General features: G+C 41.0%; 1 protein-coding gene across 1 annotated transcript in view; it reads right to left on the reverse strand.

Annotated features, from left to right (window-relative positions):
* The window catches only part of sgk1 (serum/glucocorticoid regulated kinase 1), a 36,463-nt gene extending 23,232 nt beyond the window's left edge, over positions 1–13,231 (reverse strand). Inside the window, 3 exon segments of the mRNA XM_018696122.2 lie at positions 6,807–7,055; positions 11,955–12,168; positions 12,743–13,231. Coding sequence (XP_018551638.1) covers positions 6,807–7,055; positions 11,955–12,116 — 411 coding nt within the window. The 5' untranslated portion in view covers positions 12,117–12,168; positions 12,743–13,231.
* Between the last annotated feature and the right edge of the window lie 5,026 nt (positions 13,232–18,257).

Genomic DNA, 18,257 nt, shown 5'->3' on the forward strand with positions numbered 1-18,257 from the left:
GGTGTACTTAGCTACATTTAATGCAATCGAATAAAACAGCCCAGCAATAAATCATGCTTGTGTTTTTTTTTTTTCCTTTGGGCGGGGGGGTGGTGGCTGTTAAGACTGTGTCAGAGAGTCTATAGTCTATTTCATCATACTGAAATATGTTTCTAATATTAGCCTAAATGTTGGTGACAGCCATTAACTCCAATTAATTTAGTTGAATCAGCAGCGAATGAAGACTTTCCATCCAGCGTTCACAGTTCAGGCTTTAACAGCTGCGTGGGAGATGTCTGCAGTCCAAAGATCATGTCCTTGCCTAGCAGACGTCAGTCAAATGCCAGTTAAAGGTCACTGGCAAAGCAATGCGGGCTTTGGCTATGACACACTAGTCATTAACCATTAGCTGCATCAAGAAGTGACCTGCCTGAGGTCTGCTGCTTCTAAGAAAAGCCAGTCCTCAGATAAGACAATATCAAGAACCAAAGGCTGGAGTGCAAAGTCCAGAAGAAATATAATTTCCTACAGTACATTACGGAGAAAACTTAATGCACCATAAAAGTGAGAAGTGTTTTTTCTAAGAAGATATTGCTAACAGCTAATTTGTAGTAAGGTGTGGGCATTTCTACTTCTACAGTCAAATTCCCCTGACCTGTTATCTGATGAAACACCTGAATTGCGTTTCTACTTGTGATCGACTCACAGTCTCACTTGACAGGATCTTTGAGTGAAATCGGTCAACCGTCGATCGCCCTTCCTGGTCTTGCTCACCAACTCAGGCACGATGCATTAGCATCGCCGTGAACCACAGCTTTAGCCTGGCAGGGCTTCGTCACTGCTGAAGGAGAACAAGAGGAGTGGATTTGTCACACTCATCTCCTTCTGTTACAGGATGGAAATAGGGGGGCCAAGGGTAGGGACACATGGTTAGAACACTAGTGACCCACTGATCATCTGAGCTGGGCGTTTTTGACTGTGAGGACAAAGGTACGGCATGATCACACTTTTGTTCCTGCTGACTTGGACAAAACATTAACAAGATGAGCTTACTTCACTGACAAATGAGGTCAGAGTTTTTTTTTCACATCAAAACTCATTTCTAAAGAATTCAGATGCAGTTTTTTTTTCGCCCTTTACTTTGGGCCACTTCTTTCAGCTGAGATCTAATCAATAGTCAGCCACATCTCACAGGCTGCAAGGGAGTAGATAAAAATCACTGTTCTTCTTGGACACGCTTGGTTTCTCTCATCTCCTTGGATTTCTTCACCCCCCATCTTCTCTGCCTCACTTCCTGTCTTCCTTCCTTACTCCTCTGTTCTCTCTCCCTCTCTGTCCTCTCTTCTTCTCTTGCATGAATGAGTTTTGGACAGTAAACACAAATGGGACCAGAGAGGGTAAGCCCTTCCTGGATAAAGTTGGTGTTTAAACCAATACCAAATACACTGACTGATTAACACTATCACCTGATCCATGCTCAGAACATACCATAAGGAAATATGGTAGATAATGCCAGTAAGCAACTTATGTAATGGCTTATAAGCTTATATAATATATAATATACAAATAAAAAACATTTAAGAAACAAGGAGTTAGAATTCTGTAATGTAATTCTGTGTAAGAAGGGTTTATATTACACTGGGTAAAACTGTGTGGGTGTTTGGGTGGATATGTAACAGTGATGACAGTGTGATAAAAATGAGTTGGGGTATCATTTACTGCTGTGGTTCAAGAGTTCAAGCAGGGGATGGAGGGAGAACCATGAGGCAGTACTGCTGAGGTGAAAGGAACAGGTGCACACTGGTGTTCTCACAATGGGAAGTTAATCATTGTATTGGCCGGCTTATTTAGTCCACTCATCAACGTGGTCAGCAGCTGGAGTTACAGCAGTGCCTATGACACGTACCTCTCTAACCGACCCCACTGCCGCAATTTGCGTCAAAGTTTCTACTCCTTCTTTGAGTCATAACTCAGTCCAGTCGGAACACACATAGATAATACAAATATCTTTAGCTTCAGTGTGATTTACCCTTCTCAAGAATATCATTATCTCAGATTCCATTGCAAATAAATGTCCATAAATCTAAAGCCTGAAAGTCATCACATTTTTATATTTTCTCAAGCATCAAAGTAATCCAGTGACAATTGTCTGTACATCCATGGGTAAACTGCTTAACCAGGACTACTAATTGATAGAAAAAAAGTCAAAACTGAAAGAAATTACTTCCTGTATACTTCCTGTTTACGTCCTCCAAACACCCAAATTATGGGGGCTGTAATTCCAAAGGACTGTCAGCCTTTGAAAACCCCTGATTTACTATATGTTAAAATGATCATATACTCTCAAAATGTGTAAGTACTTTTCATTATTGTTGCTGAGGCACAAAACTGTTGCCTAACTGTGGAAGGAAGTGTGTATCTTTATGTATCTTGTGTATAATAAGCATTTACATGTAATTTTTTTTTTCCCTGCTCTTTGCGAGTTATTTTTCTAAAAGCAAGAATGACTAAGCCCAGCTCAGGTATGGCTATTACAACTGTCGGACAAAACAGTGAAAATGTGTGAGAAAGCTGTCTTATTGTGTTACGTGTAAGTGAGTGGTTCGTGGGCTGAAAATAAAACATTCCCTTTTACATCAGTCTTAGTTCCAGTTAGTATTTCATAGGTACCCTGTATGTGCAAAATATTTACACTGCAGTTGGTGGGCTGTAAGTGTTACTAAAGTTTCAGTGAGACTGTCGAAAAAATATATGACACAAGAGATAACTGGTTGTCAGGACAACCAGCAGTCAGCAAAAGTTCATGTTCTTTTCATTTTTGATTAAGTCTTCATCAAGAACAGTATAGGCTTGATGTGAGAGATTACTGGAAAGGCTGCGCTTGCAACAGCTTTATGTGTGTATGTGTGTGTGTGTGTGTGTGTGTGTGTGTGTGTGTGGAGTATCTGACAGTCTGCTGGTGTGTATATGGAACAGCACAGGACGTCCTTATCAAGAGGATTTATGTGCTTTTGATTTCTGGTCATGTCCAGGCAGTGGGGCAGATGCTCTGACCTCATCTCCTCTATCTTCTAATAAAACTGTCCTCTCAGCTCTTCTCATCTCCCTCTCTCTCACACACACTGCTGTTTCCACTATTTATGTCTCTCCTCAGCTCTGTCAATCCCTCATCTCTCCTCTTGCCTTGTCCACTTTTAATTAGAATTTTTTCCAACCCCCCTGTTCCTTCCTGCTTACAGTAAACCTCATTGTCCCTACTATCATCACCTCATGGAAAAATGCAGGTGTCATAAATTTAGTCCACTGATTTCATAATACAACAACATCAGTGCCATAAAGCTTGGTCTATATTTAGCTTTGGCTCACATAGACTTATTGAAAGTAGCACCAGGGTGAAGGCTATGCAAAGCAATGGGGCAAGCCTAGGCTACCTGCATTTTTAATAGTGCTGATGCTTTGTAATTAGAAAAAAAAGGTGCTGTGATAGATTTTTAATAAGGAAGAGGAGGAGGAGGAGGAGGGCAATCTGTCAGGGACTTTTTTTGGAGCAAGAACAACACTCAAGTGTGTAAGAGGGTTGAGTAAATGTCCTTACATTAATTCACATATTGCAGAGTTCATATTTTATTTATATTGTGCCTCTCAGGGATTAGTGAGAACTTTAATTTCAGCTCAGATGCAACTCCTCTGGCAACAAACAACTGCAACAATGTTTTGCTGCCAAGTACAGATTAACAATTTCTAACAAAAGCTTCTGCTCACAATGAGCGTAATGCAGAAACGTTACAGTAAGCAGAACAAAAGCTTAATACTCAATATTTCAACAATACAGGGCACGTACAGCAAAATAATATACTTCTACATTAACAACAGCATAAAAAGTAAAGAATAAAGAGCAACAAATCAGACCATGACAGAAATCCCCCGAGTTTCCCCCGTCTGTCTCTGCACACTTCAGAGTAATCTGACAAAACCTGTCATCATGGTGTCTTATTCATCTCCACCTCCTCTAAAATGTGACAGCAGCCCCTCTGCATCATCACCCCACTTTCTTAAGTCCGAGCCCGAGACACTTGCTAGACAGCATGACTGATGCGGCTCGCTTTGATGCGCTGACAAATTTGCGAAGCTTTTGCTCATTTGCATTGGAGTCAGGTTGTGGGTGGCCTCCTGGAGGACAGAACAGTGTGTTTGGCATGCGAGTGAAATGTCTCTGTTACATGCTCCATTTGTTGAACAAGTGTCACGCTCTGGGAGTGTTTGACAAATCAACTTTGAGGGCCTGGGTTGTGAAAGTGCTGTGGACAGAGTGTGCAGAGATATGGTACAGTACGTACCATACGTACGTAGAACAGAGTAGAGCATGACGTCTGTGTGCTGAATTTTTTTTCGCAGTCATAGTGTTTGCCATTGCCACACAAAGTCAAACACGGAACATGAATGCATTTCAAACCATATTTAGGTTTTGGCATGTGTTGTAAGTTTTCACTTTTAATCATTTATAGAGCCTTAGTTCACAAAACATACTGTATGAGATATGAGCAGCTACTGTAGGTCAACCCTGTTTAACTCTATGCTGGCTTTGTATTGACTTCACACTCTGCAGTGAAAACTAGCTATGACTCACTGCAGAGCCCCTTCCTCTTTAACCTGCCCCCACTGCACCACAGCACCCATTAATTCTACACACACACACACACACACACACATACACACTGGTTATCTCCACTGAGACATTAGTGACAGATCTATTGGTTGTGAGGGCAAGAGGTGGAATTGATGGAGAGATGAGATGAGTGAGACAGAGTGGCCTGAAAGAAATCCAGAGCAAAATGGAACAAAATGGAAAAAACTAAAGGGCTGCAGGGAGGAGAGAATAACGGACGACTACACGACCCTATTTTATATTCTTACACACCTCAGTGCTGTTACACGCTCACGCTCACATGCGAACGCGCACAGTTCAGTGCGGCTTTGTCTTGCTGGGATGGTGATGACTCATTCTCTCCTGTCGCCCATGGGATCCAAGAAACACACACACATATACATACACACTCATGAGCATGGAACCAGTTGATGGGTATGGTGATTGATAAGGAGTGGGATCGCTATTATGATTGCAGTTGCATAACCAAGGACAATCTGTACATCTGGACACCTGCAGAAGCCTCAGTGTGAATGGACTGGTGTGTGTGTGTGTGTGTGTGTGTGTCTGTGTGTTTGTGAGCTCACTGACAGCTCTGTCTTCACAGATCCCTCCAGGCACTTGTGTTCATTCTTTAATTTTTGTTTAATTTATAATACAAAAGAAACCAAGTTAGAAATTCTTATTTTCTGCCTCCCTAATTTCAGAAACACCAGCCCATGGTGAACAACAACAAGGGGGTCTTTGAGAAATACCCGAGTCGCCTTAGTGTTTATGTTACGTAACAACACTTGTGGTAGAGCTTAAAAGGGAGAACAAAGACAAATAGAACAATGTCTAGAGTCCTGTTAGTACCTAATTTGCTTCTTTGACTTCTTTCAATGGGCGCTAATGGGCGAACAGAGGGAGGTCTCTGAAATGAGTCAAGTGTGTTAGTGGATATACTTCCACCTGAGGTGAGGGGATGGAGAATATTATTAACTCTTCATTTACCTCTTAAATTTCTAATTTTACTTTAAATGTGGAAAAAGCTTACAGGTTATAAAATATAGCCAACTGGACATCTGCTTATTCTGACAAAGTTCAGTGTCTACATTGGGATGGCAGTTTTTCTAAAAACAAGGTAGTAGTATCAATGTCTCATTGATTTTTATAGTTGTACCATTACATCAAACAGAAACACTCTGCATTATTCTGCACATATGTTCATCAAAATTCAGCTTTAGGTATTTGGCAACTTTGCAAAGTTTTGCAAAGACATCCACTAATGTGTGGTCAGCCAGAATTTAGGATATAAAGGATACTTCCATTTTATTACAACTTGGCTCTAATTTTTGTAGTCTTAGCCATCATTCCTATAGGTGATAATAATGTTGTTGTGCTAACCAACTTAATTGCTTGGAAATGTGGCAAGATGGCTAAAAAGATGCATGAGAGGTTTTAAACAAACCCACAGGTCAAACAGGAAAAGAAATCAAGGATGAGCGGTGAGATTATGACCCAAACTCTCCACTGTAAATATACAGTTTATTGACCGAGCTTCAACTTCGGCCTACTAAACTCAATACATTTTGGCAACATTTCTGGTGTAGTTGCTCTCAGTTTTACCTTCAGAATAAAATGGTTTAGAGTATCTGTCTTAAGTGTTAGCTTGTTTAACCTGTTTGCAAATCTGAACCAGTCATTGCCAATCTGTGTACCCTGGTGTTTCGCATTAAATCTGAGGGGTGACGATAAATGGGAAAGGAAAACATTTATGCTACACAAAATTATATTCACTTCTCCACATGTTCAGTCTTTTGCTATTTTTCTTGCATTTCCAGGCCTCTAAATAATCCATGGACATATTTAACCATTTTTATTTTTTATTTTTTTTGCTCTAGCAAAATATTTGGTGAATAACCAATACAGTAGAACTGATGGCCAGACTGAAAATGTGACTCAAGTTGTATTAACTTGTAACCATCCTTTAAATAAAGTCTGAGCATATTATTCACTACCTACAGCTGTGTGTGTGTGTGTGTAATGGAGGCGACAAATGATACTCTTGAGGTACAGGCAACTGATTGTGTGTCACCAGGTAGAGTGTGACTTAATGAATGGGTAGTGACACAAATGCAGTCATGGACACACACACACACACACTCTCTCTCTCTCTCTCTGTGTTTGTTTTTCCCTTTACCTTACAGCCCTTGTTCTTGTCATGGCCGCCGGTTTGCCCATTTGCGGAGCACGGTGAGCAGGGCGAGCATGGCTCGTGGTGGTAGTACTGGCCGCCCTGCAGGGCAGCGTAGTGACAGCAGCCGTAAGGCGAGGGGAAGTGCGTGTACCACAGGTCCTCAGCCAGCGGACACTTGGGACAGGGGTAGAGGAGGCCTTTCCCCTGGGCTTTCTCCACGCTCACCTTGGGGTTCCGCATCCATCTTCGTACCTGCATGGGAAAGAAGAATTGATTTGAGATAAGAATTCTTTGGAGTAAAAAGGTTGGTTTGATCTCACCTTTACTTTGTTTCTCTTTTTTTCATTCACATGTATTCATAAGTACTCTCACAGGTGCTCCACAAAGACACATTCACACACACATATACACTGTCAACCCTGCCAGCTGCAACCTTTGATCAAAGAAAGAAGAGTTTTTCATGCTATCCCTGATTACATGTCAGGTCAAGTGGGACGCACACACACACACACACACACACACACACAGTATTGCGCTTCAAAGAGGCACAGATTGTGTCTCTGCTCTGCCACACTTTGAACACAGGAATCAGGAAAGGGAACACACAGAATGATGCACCATATATGCACATACACTTGTCGTGTGTTGATGACACAAAGTAAAAATGCAGATGGCACTTTCAAATATGATGAAAAATAAAAGCAAAGTCTATCTTCTCTAATCTTGCACAAGTTTCTTTCAAATCTCATGCTTTAAAGATGGCCTGCAGATGAGGGAGATCAATCCATATGTATGCTATTATGATGAATTATCGCAGATTAAACCCTTCTCCATCCTTGTCACTAACAGATGTCCGCATTATGCAACCATATGGTGCCAACAATGAGTGAGACATTGTGTTTAATGGTGTTATATCACCTGCACAGGCACACATTGGTGCATGCAAAAACACATTTCATACTGTACACAAATCGCTCCTGGAGTGACTAAGACTTCCCAGTAAAAGCACTGTCACTAACCGTAAAACCCTGTGTGTGTGTGTGTGTGTGTGTGTGTGTGTGTGTGTGTGTGTTTGGGAGAGAAACATGGGGGAGAGGTGGTGAAAGTAGAGAGGAAACAGAAAAACTGACACATGAGGAACAGAAGGAGAGTGAGAGGGAGTGAAAGAAGCAGCATTTTTTCATGAGAAGCCCTGTGAAATCTCACCCCACTGCGTGATTCGAAAATTTAGCAAACACACACCACAGGGCAGTAGCCTATGCGACTGAATGGCACAGGGTCCAGAGTCCAGACAGCTGTGACACACACACACACACAAACACATACACACACACTGAGATTAAATGCCTAAGTCAAAGGGTAGTCAGACAGCATGTCAAGGCATGTCGAGTCTAAAGGAAAACAGGACTTGGAAAAACACTCCAGCAGGTCAATACAAAAACAAACCAGCCACTGTGAGACTGACACACAAATCTACTGACACACACCTTAAATAAGAATAACTGGACACACACTTCTTCAAATAGACTATGAACTCATTCTGTGTGTGACTGACGTTACACCCAATTAGAGGACTTTTTCTTTTGTTATCTGTCATTAGATTTAAAGAGCGAGACATGTTTTGTCATTATCTCATGGATCAAACAGTGTGCTGTCATACTTCTTGTTAACATGTCACACTGACAATGAAACTGACAGCAGGTGTCATCTACAGCTTAACACTTATTCAAAGGCACAAAAACACAAGTCACACTGTGCTCGCAGCAGCAGCAATATGGCTCACGTAAAATTCACACTTATGAGCTATACGTTACATGTAAGGAGGACTGCTTCATGTTTGAGGTACACTGTGTTCACTGTTACCTTTTTATTCCCAATTATGCGTTTGTGCGTCCTTAATCAGGCGTCATCTCAAATGTGCAGCCTCAATGTACAGACAAAAACAAACACGTACTCTAACAGAGCCATTGATTTTATATTTCCTTCCATAATTTCCTTTGCTCATTTGTTTAATACAGAGCTCAGCCTGGCCCCATGCTCTCCCCCATTATGTGATTACCCTGAACACCAGCAGTTTTGGGTCCATGTGCTGATGCATATCTGGAAGGTTCTCCTTTTTTTCTCACAAGGATGGAGTGTGGAGGGAAAGCTAGATTTATAACATTTATAAATACGCAAAAGAAAGGCAAGAACAGCTAAATATTGAATAGATAGATAGATAGATAGATAGATAGATAGATAGATAGATAGATAGGCTTTTAATTACTGGTTTGTGTTAAAATCCCATGGGAGATTCATCACAGCAGAATGTGCCTGTGGGAGTGCATGTGTGTTTGTGTGTGGGTGTTAACACAATCTGCCCATATTCACCAGGCGAGTCATCAGTGATCCACACCATACTGTACACCATCTGAGACCAACACTCGCAATAACACGCACTTTAGGCAACCACACTGAGAACAACAGCATACGGTGACAACACATCCATAGAAGAAAAATGTGTAAATCTGCCCAACAACCTATAAAGCCAAGAAACATTTATCAAGTACATACTGTAAATGATTGTTGATTGTTGCCAAATTGTTGTTATCCTGGAATATATTCACTCCCTGAAGGCTGAAAATGTGTTAGCTTGAACCTGTGCAATAAAACCTTAATTTATTATCTGATTTATTTTATTACACTGTTTGGGTAATGGAAAAAATAATGTTCTGCTATATCCTCTAAGCAATACAGTGATTATTGAGTGAATGCATCAATCCATCTCTCCTCCGCAAGCTGGAAGTAATGGTACTCATTTCCTTTCCAACATACCCTGAAGTCATACTGCCCTGTGTTTTCTTTTGATCTCATGTAAATTGGCAGCAAATTATTCAGATTTAAGGAAGCAGAAGTTGAACTGTTTGTCAAGCCCAACATGTTTTGAGTGAGTGTAACAAACCCTAATGGAGGTTTATTGGGATTACACTACTGAAGCTCCCCAGTCTAACAAACTCTTTCTCATGCCATTCACATTTTAGTTTATCACCACTATGTTATTTGTTGCATTAAAGGGGCTATATGTAGGTTTTTGCAATTGCTAAAAGGCAAGATTAGCATTAACAGCTTTTTATTTCCCATGTCCTCTCATATTGGATCAAGGGCAGACTGGATGCTACAGTGACTTGCTATCACAAAGTGCCATTATAAGACAGGATAGGCTAGGACTAGCTAGCATGCTAAATTCAGTAGAAGAAAAGTAATAGAAATAGAAGCAAAACAAAAGTTAACATTAGCATTGCTTTCCACTGTCTGACACAGCTTTTGCTGAGTAAAGGAATGAAGTTCAGTGCCGTTACTGCAACATTTCTGGTAAGTAAACAGCCTCTAATGCTAACGTTTACTATGTAGCAATGGCAAAAACTTCTATATAGCACATTTAACAATTCAGAAGGATACTTTTTCATCACCCTTCTTTTGAAACTTATGGAAGTCTTGCATACAATGATTGTCAGCATGTCACTAATATTTTTTAGTCTCTTACAGATTGCGTAAGAGACTGCAACTTACAATTGTTCGTATTATCAATTTGCCAATTAAACAAATATTGCAATGAGAGCTTTTTTGCACTTTTCCTTAAAGAATGACTTAAACAATCACATACTTCAGAGAGGGTTTGCAATTTGTAGCTTGTAGGTTTTCTTATTGTTGGTAATTCATTTATTAATGCTTTACAGAACAGCAATAGAAAAACAAACTTTTAGGTGTGAAACATCCATATGGGTGGATATGGTACTGGAGGATGATATGGTGTATCATGATGATATCGTGTATCATCCTCCAGCAACCCTCACCATTTCGTTTTTCTCACTCTTCTATTCCTATTGATGTCTCATTTAAAAGAAAGGAACCCATTACCCTGTATCAGCATATCTTACTAACATTTCTAACTGTCACTTTAATGACTTGTTAGAAAGTGAGTAAGTCATTAATAAGGGTTAATGAGTTTCTGTTGAGTGCCCTCAGGCACGCAGTTAGAAATGTTATTTAATCATTAACAATGTGTTATTCTACTATAAAAGTCCATGAAGTCTGCAGTTTAATAATTTGGTTATAACTCTTCAATCAAGTAGTCTAAGACATACAAATAGTAGTATAATACTAATTCTAACATTGAAAGTAATCATACTGGCAATTTTAATAAAGTTGTCTTCTAAAAAGGAATAGGTGACAAATAAGTCCATCCATCCATCCATCCATTATCTAAACTACTTTTAAGGGTTGCACAGGGGCTAGACCTTATCCCAGCTGACAATGGGCAAGAGGTGAGGTACTCCCTGGACAGATCGCCAGGACAAAAAAGTCTGCTGTTGTTAATTTGACTCCTATTGAATACATTTTGTTCCAAATCCTCTGCAGCTGTACTAGTCGTCTGTGCATTGGTGGGATATTCCTGTGTTTTCAGAAACCACATTATATTCTATGATAAATTATTTATTTACCACCAATAAAGATGTTTGTTACAACTTACAACATCTTTGTAAAGTACAAAGTACAAGTACTGAGAAGTGGTACCAAATGTCCAAGCACAGTTTTGCAGTCCATTAAATCCCTGTACTGTACTGTTGTTTTGGAAAAGTCAGCAAACACATTCATTACACAAACACATCAAGCAAGGAAACCATTTAATGCAACCATTAACATTACACAGGAAATGAGCCTTGTGACAGCACTGCAGCATAACGCAGGATGTGCTGAGTAGATCCTAAACTACAGTACAGGACCTCGCCAGCTTAATGATGTCATGATTTCTACACAACGGACACTTGTAGGTTCTGTAATGCAACAGTGCTTTGGAGAATACACACACAAGCACAGAGACACAGACTCACACACACGGTAAACACAGATACACAGGGAGTCGAGTCTTGCACCTGATTATAGAGCAGCTTAGCTTCCACAATGACATCATCTCTGGTGCGCACACACACACACACACCATAGATACACGTAGAAAGAGAGAGGGAACACTCCGGCTGTGACACCTCCTCTCTCAGCCAATACACCACTCACTCTGTGTGTGTAGGTGCATGTATGGCCACACACTCGCATCCATCCCAAAAATGTGTGTGTGTGTGTGTGTGTGTGTGTGTGTGTGTTATCCAAACTCACCTTCCTCTTGACAAACTGGAAAGCAGAGCACTTCTTAAAGGAAAAGGCAGTCTTCTCTCCCCCTCCTCCCACTCCTCCAACTCCGCCGCCTCCTCCACCTCCCCCACCTCCTCCGCCACCACCTCCTATTCCTCCTCCTCCTCCTCCATTCACCAGCTTCATGGCCGACACCGGCACGCCGCTTGCCTCTGTAGATCCCAGGATGACGGACAGGCTGGCGGGGAGTAAAGAAGACAGATATTGAAGTTGTCTAAGACATGAGGAGAGGAGCTGTAGCTATTGCAGACACAAGTGCGGGACAGCAAATGACAGAGATGTTTCTGTGTGGCAAAAAGAGGATGCGAGGAAAGAGAGTGAGAGTGTGAGGAGGTGGAGGTGGAGGAGGCAGATGGACCAAAATATGAGGGAGAGGCAGGACGCTGCAACCAGAATGAGATTACTGGAACAAGTAGGTGTCAGGGTATACGGATAAAGATAGGGTAGAAGTAGAGAGTGAGAGAGAGAGAGTAAGATGCACATAAAAAGATGGAGAGAGAGAGCAGGAGCGAGGAGGAGGAGGAGGAGCAAGGTACCGGCTCCTGTTGCTGTGAGGAGGAAGCAGCTCTGTTTACAGCTCAGGAGTCTCACAGCACTCAGAAAGAATTTCTTTGAACTGTCAGGTGTGTGTGAAGTTTATCCATGCATGGGCATGTGTATTCACATGCACAGTGTGTGCATGCAGGGTCATATTCACCTGCGTATGTGTATAAACACATGCACTGTACACACATGCTTGCCTCCTTCCGTACCTTTATGCTGGTGTGATGTCTGATTCCGCTGATCCCGCCGCAGCCTGTTTTTATCCAATGGCTCCTCCAAAAACTGACCCCAGATCAGATGCACCAACTCCCGCTCCTCAGTTACAGGTGTCCCCTTCCCTGTTTTCACTGAACTATGCCCACATTCCCATAAAGAAGTGGTGAGGGAGAGTCTGCGAGGCTGTTGTTGTCCAGGTCAATGAGAGCATGTCACTGATGGAATTGGTGTGTGTCTGTGTGAGCGTGTGTCCTCAATGGTGCAGTTGTTTGGAGTGCACTGTGAGTGAATGCACTGTGGTGTCAGCCTGTAAACAAACACCCAGGAAGTGTGTGTGCGGGAGCATGATGAGGCGTTGTGTGATGTGTCCAGCTGCAGTCTTCTGCCTCACACCAGCGCTACTTTATCAATGAAAGGCTCTGCAGTGAGCAGATGCCGCCTCCCCTCCCCGTTCTCTCTCCTTCCATCTCTCTCTCTCTGGCTCCCTCACTGTCTCTCATCACCGCTCTGCCCTCCCCCTTCTCCTCCGCTCGCTCATTTTTCTGCTGCAGTCGATGGTGGCTCCTCTCCTCTCTCTCTCTCTCTCTCTCTCTCTCTCTCTCTCTCCCTCCTTCAATCAACCTCACCTCACTGCTCATCCCTTCCATGATTTCTTTTTCTCTTCTCTTAAATTGTCTCTTGTCTCTAAATTGTCTCTCTTAAATTCTCTTAAATTGAAAGAGAACAGGGACACCCAAAATATGTCTAAGCTGTATATTATAGTGCGTGCGTTTAAGGTAGTGAACCATTTTTCTTGACAGCTTTAGTCCAGCTGGATTTCACACAAACACACACACACACACACACACACACACACACACCTCATCATATCTGTGTGTATGCCCTTGCCTCTGTACCTATAACACAGGGGCAGTTTAATTTCCTGATGTGACACCCAGGGACGATAAAAGCTGAATCACGTTCCTTTTATGAATCCATGCACCTCATGAGTGCAGTAAATCTGGCAACAAAAACACAATCATGTTTCTAGTTGTGGGTTGGCTACATTGCCTTAAAAATAAAATACATGAAATATTAAGCCAAAAAAAGAACACTTTTTTTTTTTTTTACAACCCTTTAAATATAGTCCTCATTTTCACCTAGATAGACTAGATTTCCTGTATTATATCTGTCTGTCTTCTTCATGTATCAATGAGAAGCTGATATTTACTGACTTTATTTCACTCATGATGTGGAAATATGTTTAAACTTGACATTTGTAGTAGACAGTAACTAACAAACTCAAATGGCCGAAGGCATTTCTCGCAGCTAATGTCAAAGTCATGTCAAAGTGTGACTTGAATTATAATTTGGGGCTAGCAGGATCCAAGGAATTATTTGTGTTGCTTTTTTTTTTCTTTCACTGGAACAAACTGTTCCATCTGATCAGTGGGTCAGTGAAATAGATATCACAGTTGGTTGGAGTGAAGGCCTGCAGATTAATAGTCGTTGAATCCACATGATTGGCAATTGTTGCTATTGCTAAATTGGTCAGTTTCTCCACCATGAGTTAGTCTATTGAACTTATTCACTTTCTTGATAAGAGATAAGATAACACTTTCACATGTCTGAGTGCTAAAAATGAAGCAAGAGTTGGCAAATGATTAGCTTAGCTTAGCATAAAGACTGTAGGGCGAAACAGCTAGCTGTGTCCAAATGTAAAAAATCTACCTTAAAGTGAGACTATGTTTTGAGAGAACAGTTAACACATTTTTCCACTTACAAATGAAAGATTTGAATTATTGCTCATTGCTCAGATCAGTACACTCATTGGTTTTGATGCCACAGCCAAACTTGGCCTGTTATGACCAGTAGCTTTTGTTGGCTAATGTTAGCAAGCTCTGAGTATATAATAATCATAATGAGTCAGTTCACATTTATGACTCTCCATTTCTAGTACTTTTACAATAGCTTAGCATTTTAGCTAAACGCTTAAGCAAAAGTATCAACATTGAAACACTGTAGGATTAGATAGTGTTTCACAGTCAGAACTTACCATAGCATACTAATTCTCTTATACATATCATACAACTAATTCTATTGCAGGAGGTATATGGTACATTTGTAATGCATCAATGACTGTATTGATCAAGACAAAACCATTTAAAAAAGAAAGGTCAAGAACCTCATGATTGAATGAACACCTCCTCCAAACACCTCCACAATTTGAGTAAATTAAAATTTATTTCTTAACCACCCTCTAATGCATATGTGTTAAGCATTCAGTGGAAATGAATCTCTCATTATGCAATAAGTCAGTCAGTTTGTTTCAGCTTCATATTGAGACGGATGTAGTTCCCCTCGCAGGGGAAACAATGACTTTGCAGTATTCACTGTAATCAGGATCAGTCAGAGGCCCAATCAACAGTGACTCAGAGGTAATGACATGGAACTATGATTGGTGAAATCAGCTTTGCACCCAGCTGCATAAAAACTAAGGGCAGCCTGTAATTTACTAACAGAAGAAAACTGTATTTTGTTCTATGGACCTTTCAAGATTCGTTTGTTGGGTTTACTAGCCTCTCTTAATATTTAATTTGCCCACAAACTATTCTTTCAAACTTTATATACTGCATTTCTTTTTATATAAGGTCTTGACCAAGCAACTATATCCTTAGAGTAGTTTTAACTTAACTCTCAAATGGTTTTTATTGCATGGGCTATACATGTACAGCACAAGAGATATATGTTTGAGCTATTAAATGCATTTTTAATGCTTGCCTCACTGCATTGTGTAAATAGAATAAAGGGAGACAAAGTCTATTTTAGCTCTTAGCATTAAAGCACCAGTGGTTTGCTTCATTGAATCCAGTCAGAAGCGTAAAGGAAGACAAAAACCTAGTTTTCCAAAATATCTCCTCATAAAGCTGTAAGGGCTCCAGGGTGCTATTACATAGTCTGACAGCAGCAACACTTTTACATAACCACAAGAATTTCTCACTCAAATATATAGTTCCATGGCACATAAATTATTCTGTGATCTCCCAAAAGACCTCAAAGATTCTCCGCTGCTCTTGTGAATTCAAATGCAACCAGTAAAAAATTAATAACAAGGTTTCTTAAATGGTTCAGAGAATTGCCAAAATGATCTTAAAGTCAATAAATAATGGATTTTTCTCAAAGTGAGCTAGACGCAGTGAAGTATCATATATAACCACCCCCTCCATAAAAAAAAAAAAAAAAAAAAAAAAGCCTCCAACTGCAATGACCTCATGAGATGTGGGGGCTGGTGTATATATGCATGTCCATGCTTATTATTTAGCCAGAATAATCAGACAGTGCATCTGAGACTGAGAACTTTTAATAGAAAGCCAAGTGAGGCTGTTTTATGCTCTTGTGTGATGGTCAGAGATGATATGTACTTGCCATCTCATACTGCTAATGAGGTCCACTGGGCATGTTTTGATCGTATACTGAACAAGACCTGGTTTAAAAAAATAAAAATAAAAAAATAAATAAAAAATACAGAGAAATGGAATTGATGGAATCAGTGCATCTGAGAGAGAGCAGAGATTTTTAATCTTATTTTAAATCTTCACAATTATCAAAAATAGATTCCTGGAAAGTAAAAATGTGTCTTCCTTTCTGTATACAGCCAAAAGTTGATTCACAGTGTAAAGCCCAGTGAAAGATCATCAATAGATATCGATCATGGTTCTGTTTATCCAAGCTCTACACACATAGTATCAGTTGAGCCATATTCACATTTACAGCAAGTTTCCTTTGCAAGAAAAGAGCAAATCAACATTGCAGATGAGAAGATGATGAAAAGACATTCTTCCCCTCTTTCTCTGTATTTTTGTCTTTGCCCTCTGACCTTTCTCCACTGCATCAAACATAATTGATTTCCACTGTCCTTCTCAGCTCTGCTTGAAAGGCAGGGTCACAGGCTGCTGTCTCGCCAGTGTTGAGTCTTTTCTATGCTGCTGACACCCAGAGATGATCTCATCACTGGGAACAATTCCCCAAATGTTTGCCACCCTGACTGCATGACTATCTATGTTGTGCAAAAAGTTGTTTTCTGAGACACATTCACACCTACAGTCTTCTTTCACTGAAGCTGCTCTTGAATCCGAGTCACTCTCATAAATTAACCATATTCCTGCTCTGCTTCCACAGGCTGCAGCAAAGAGCATCTATAGGGAAAAGTGCTTCTCTCATACACCAGTTCCAAGATCTCTCCCACGCTGAAAATAGTAACTCCGCATTGCACACGCGTTGCCACAAAGCTCCAGATTTCCTCAAATGTGATTCACTAAGTGAAAAAGTGTGCATGTCTCTGTCTGTATAGGTGTGTGTGCATTGTGTTTGTGCGTGTCTGCTTGTCAGATTGTTAGCATGTATACAAATTGAAAGCATCTTTTTTGTGTGAATAGTCTTAGGAAGTAAAAGGTGTTGGTGTTATCCACTGACAACTCAATTGTGTGTGTGTGTACATGTTTTTGTTATCTCTTTGGGACTTTTTCCATCACAAACCTTGTCAGGACCAGTAGTCTTCATGGGGAACACAGTCATCAAGTGTGTGTATGTGTGTGTGTGTGTGTGTGTGTGTGTGTGTACACATTTTTGTTACCTCTTTAAGACCTTTTCTAACACCGTCCTTGCCGGGACCAGAGTCCTCATGAGGACCAAAGCCCAGCCCTAATGAGGCAAAACATAATTTAGGTCCTGGTTAAGGTTAGGGTTAGGGTTTGTGTTAGACTGTCCACAATGAATGAAAGTCAATGCAATGTCCTAACAAGGATAGCAGGGCAAACGTGTGTATGTGAGAGAGCTGTTATTAGGACAAGTGAGAATAAGTAAATGATGGCCACCTGCAGGTAAATGCAAACGTTTGACAAGTGAGTAAACAACATTAATTCACTTTGACAGCCACATTTGACTAATGAATAGAGTGATGAACACCGTTTTGGGAGTCTGAGTGTGTTTGTGTATGTGTGTGCGTGTGTGTATTTGTGTTTCAGTCTCTGTCATACTTTCTTATTAGTTGTAGTTTACCTCAAGGCTCTCCTAGGGCCTACAGTTAAGCTTACTGAATCTATCAATGCCTAATGAGCACCACACACCCAGCCACATGCCTACTGTTGGTGCCAGTGTGTGTGAGAGAGAGATGCGTAGGAGTTAGTACTGTGCAAAAGGAAGGAGGAGCTGTGAGAATCTAGTGGGGCACACACACACTGTCACGTGCCACTGATGCGTTGCCTTCGCGTGAGATTGTTTGTTTGTGTATTTTTGTTTTCTGGGGTACAGTATTGTGTGGCGGTGTGTGGCGGTGTGTGGCGGTGTGTGTTGGTGTGCGTGGGAGGTAGTGCAGCCACGAAAAAACTCCCAGTGGGACTGACAACACTGCAATGCTGAGCTAAGGAGACAGAGAGAAAGAATTGGAGAGGAGAGAACCAATTACGATGGCTCACTGGCCGACTCTCATCACTGTGCTCAGTCAGCTAAAACAGGAGCAGCAACTGCAAC

Source organism: Lates calcarifer, linkage group LG7_1, assembly GCF_001640805.2.
Source record: "Lates calcarifer isolate ASB-BC8 linkage group LG7_1, TLL_Latcal_v3, whole genome shotgun sequence".
In the NCBI taxonomy this organism is placed as follows: Eukaryota; Metazoa; Chordata; class Actinopteri; family Centropomidae; genus Lates; species Lates calcarifer.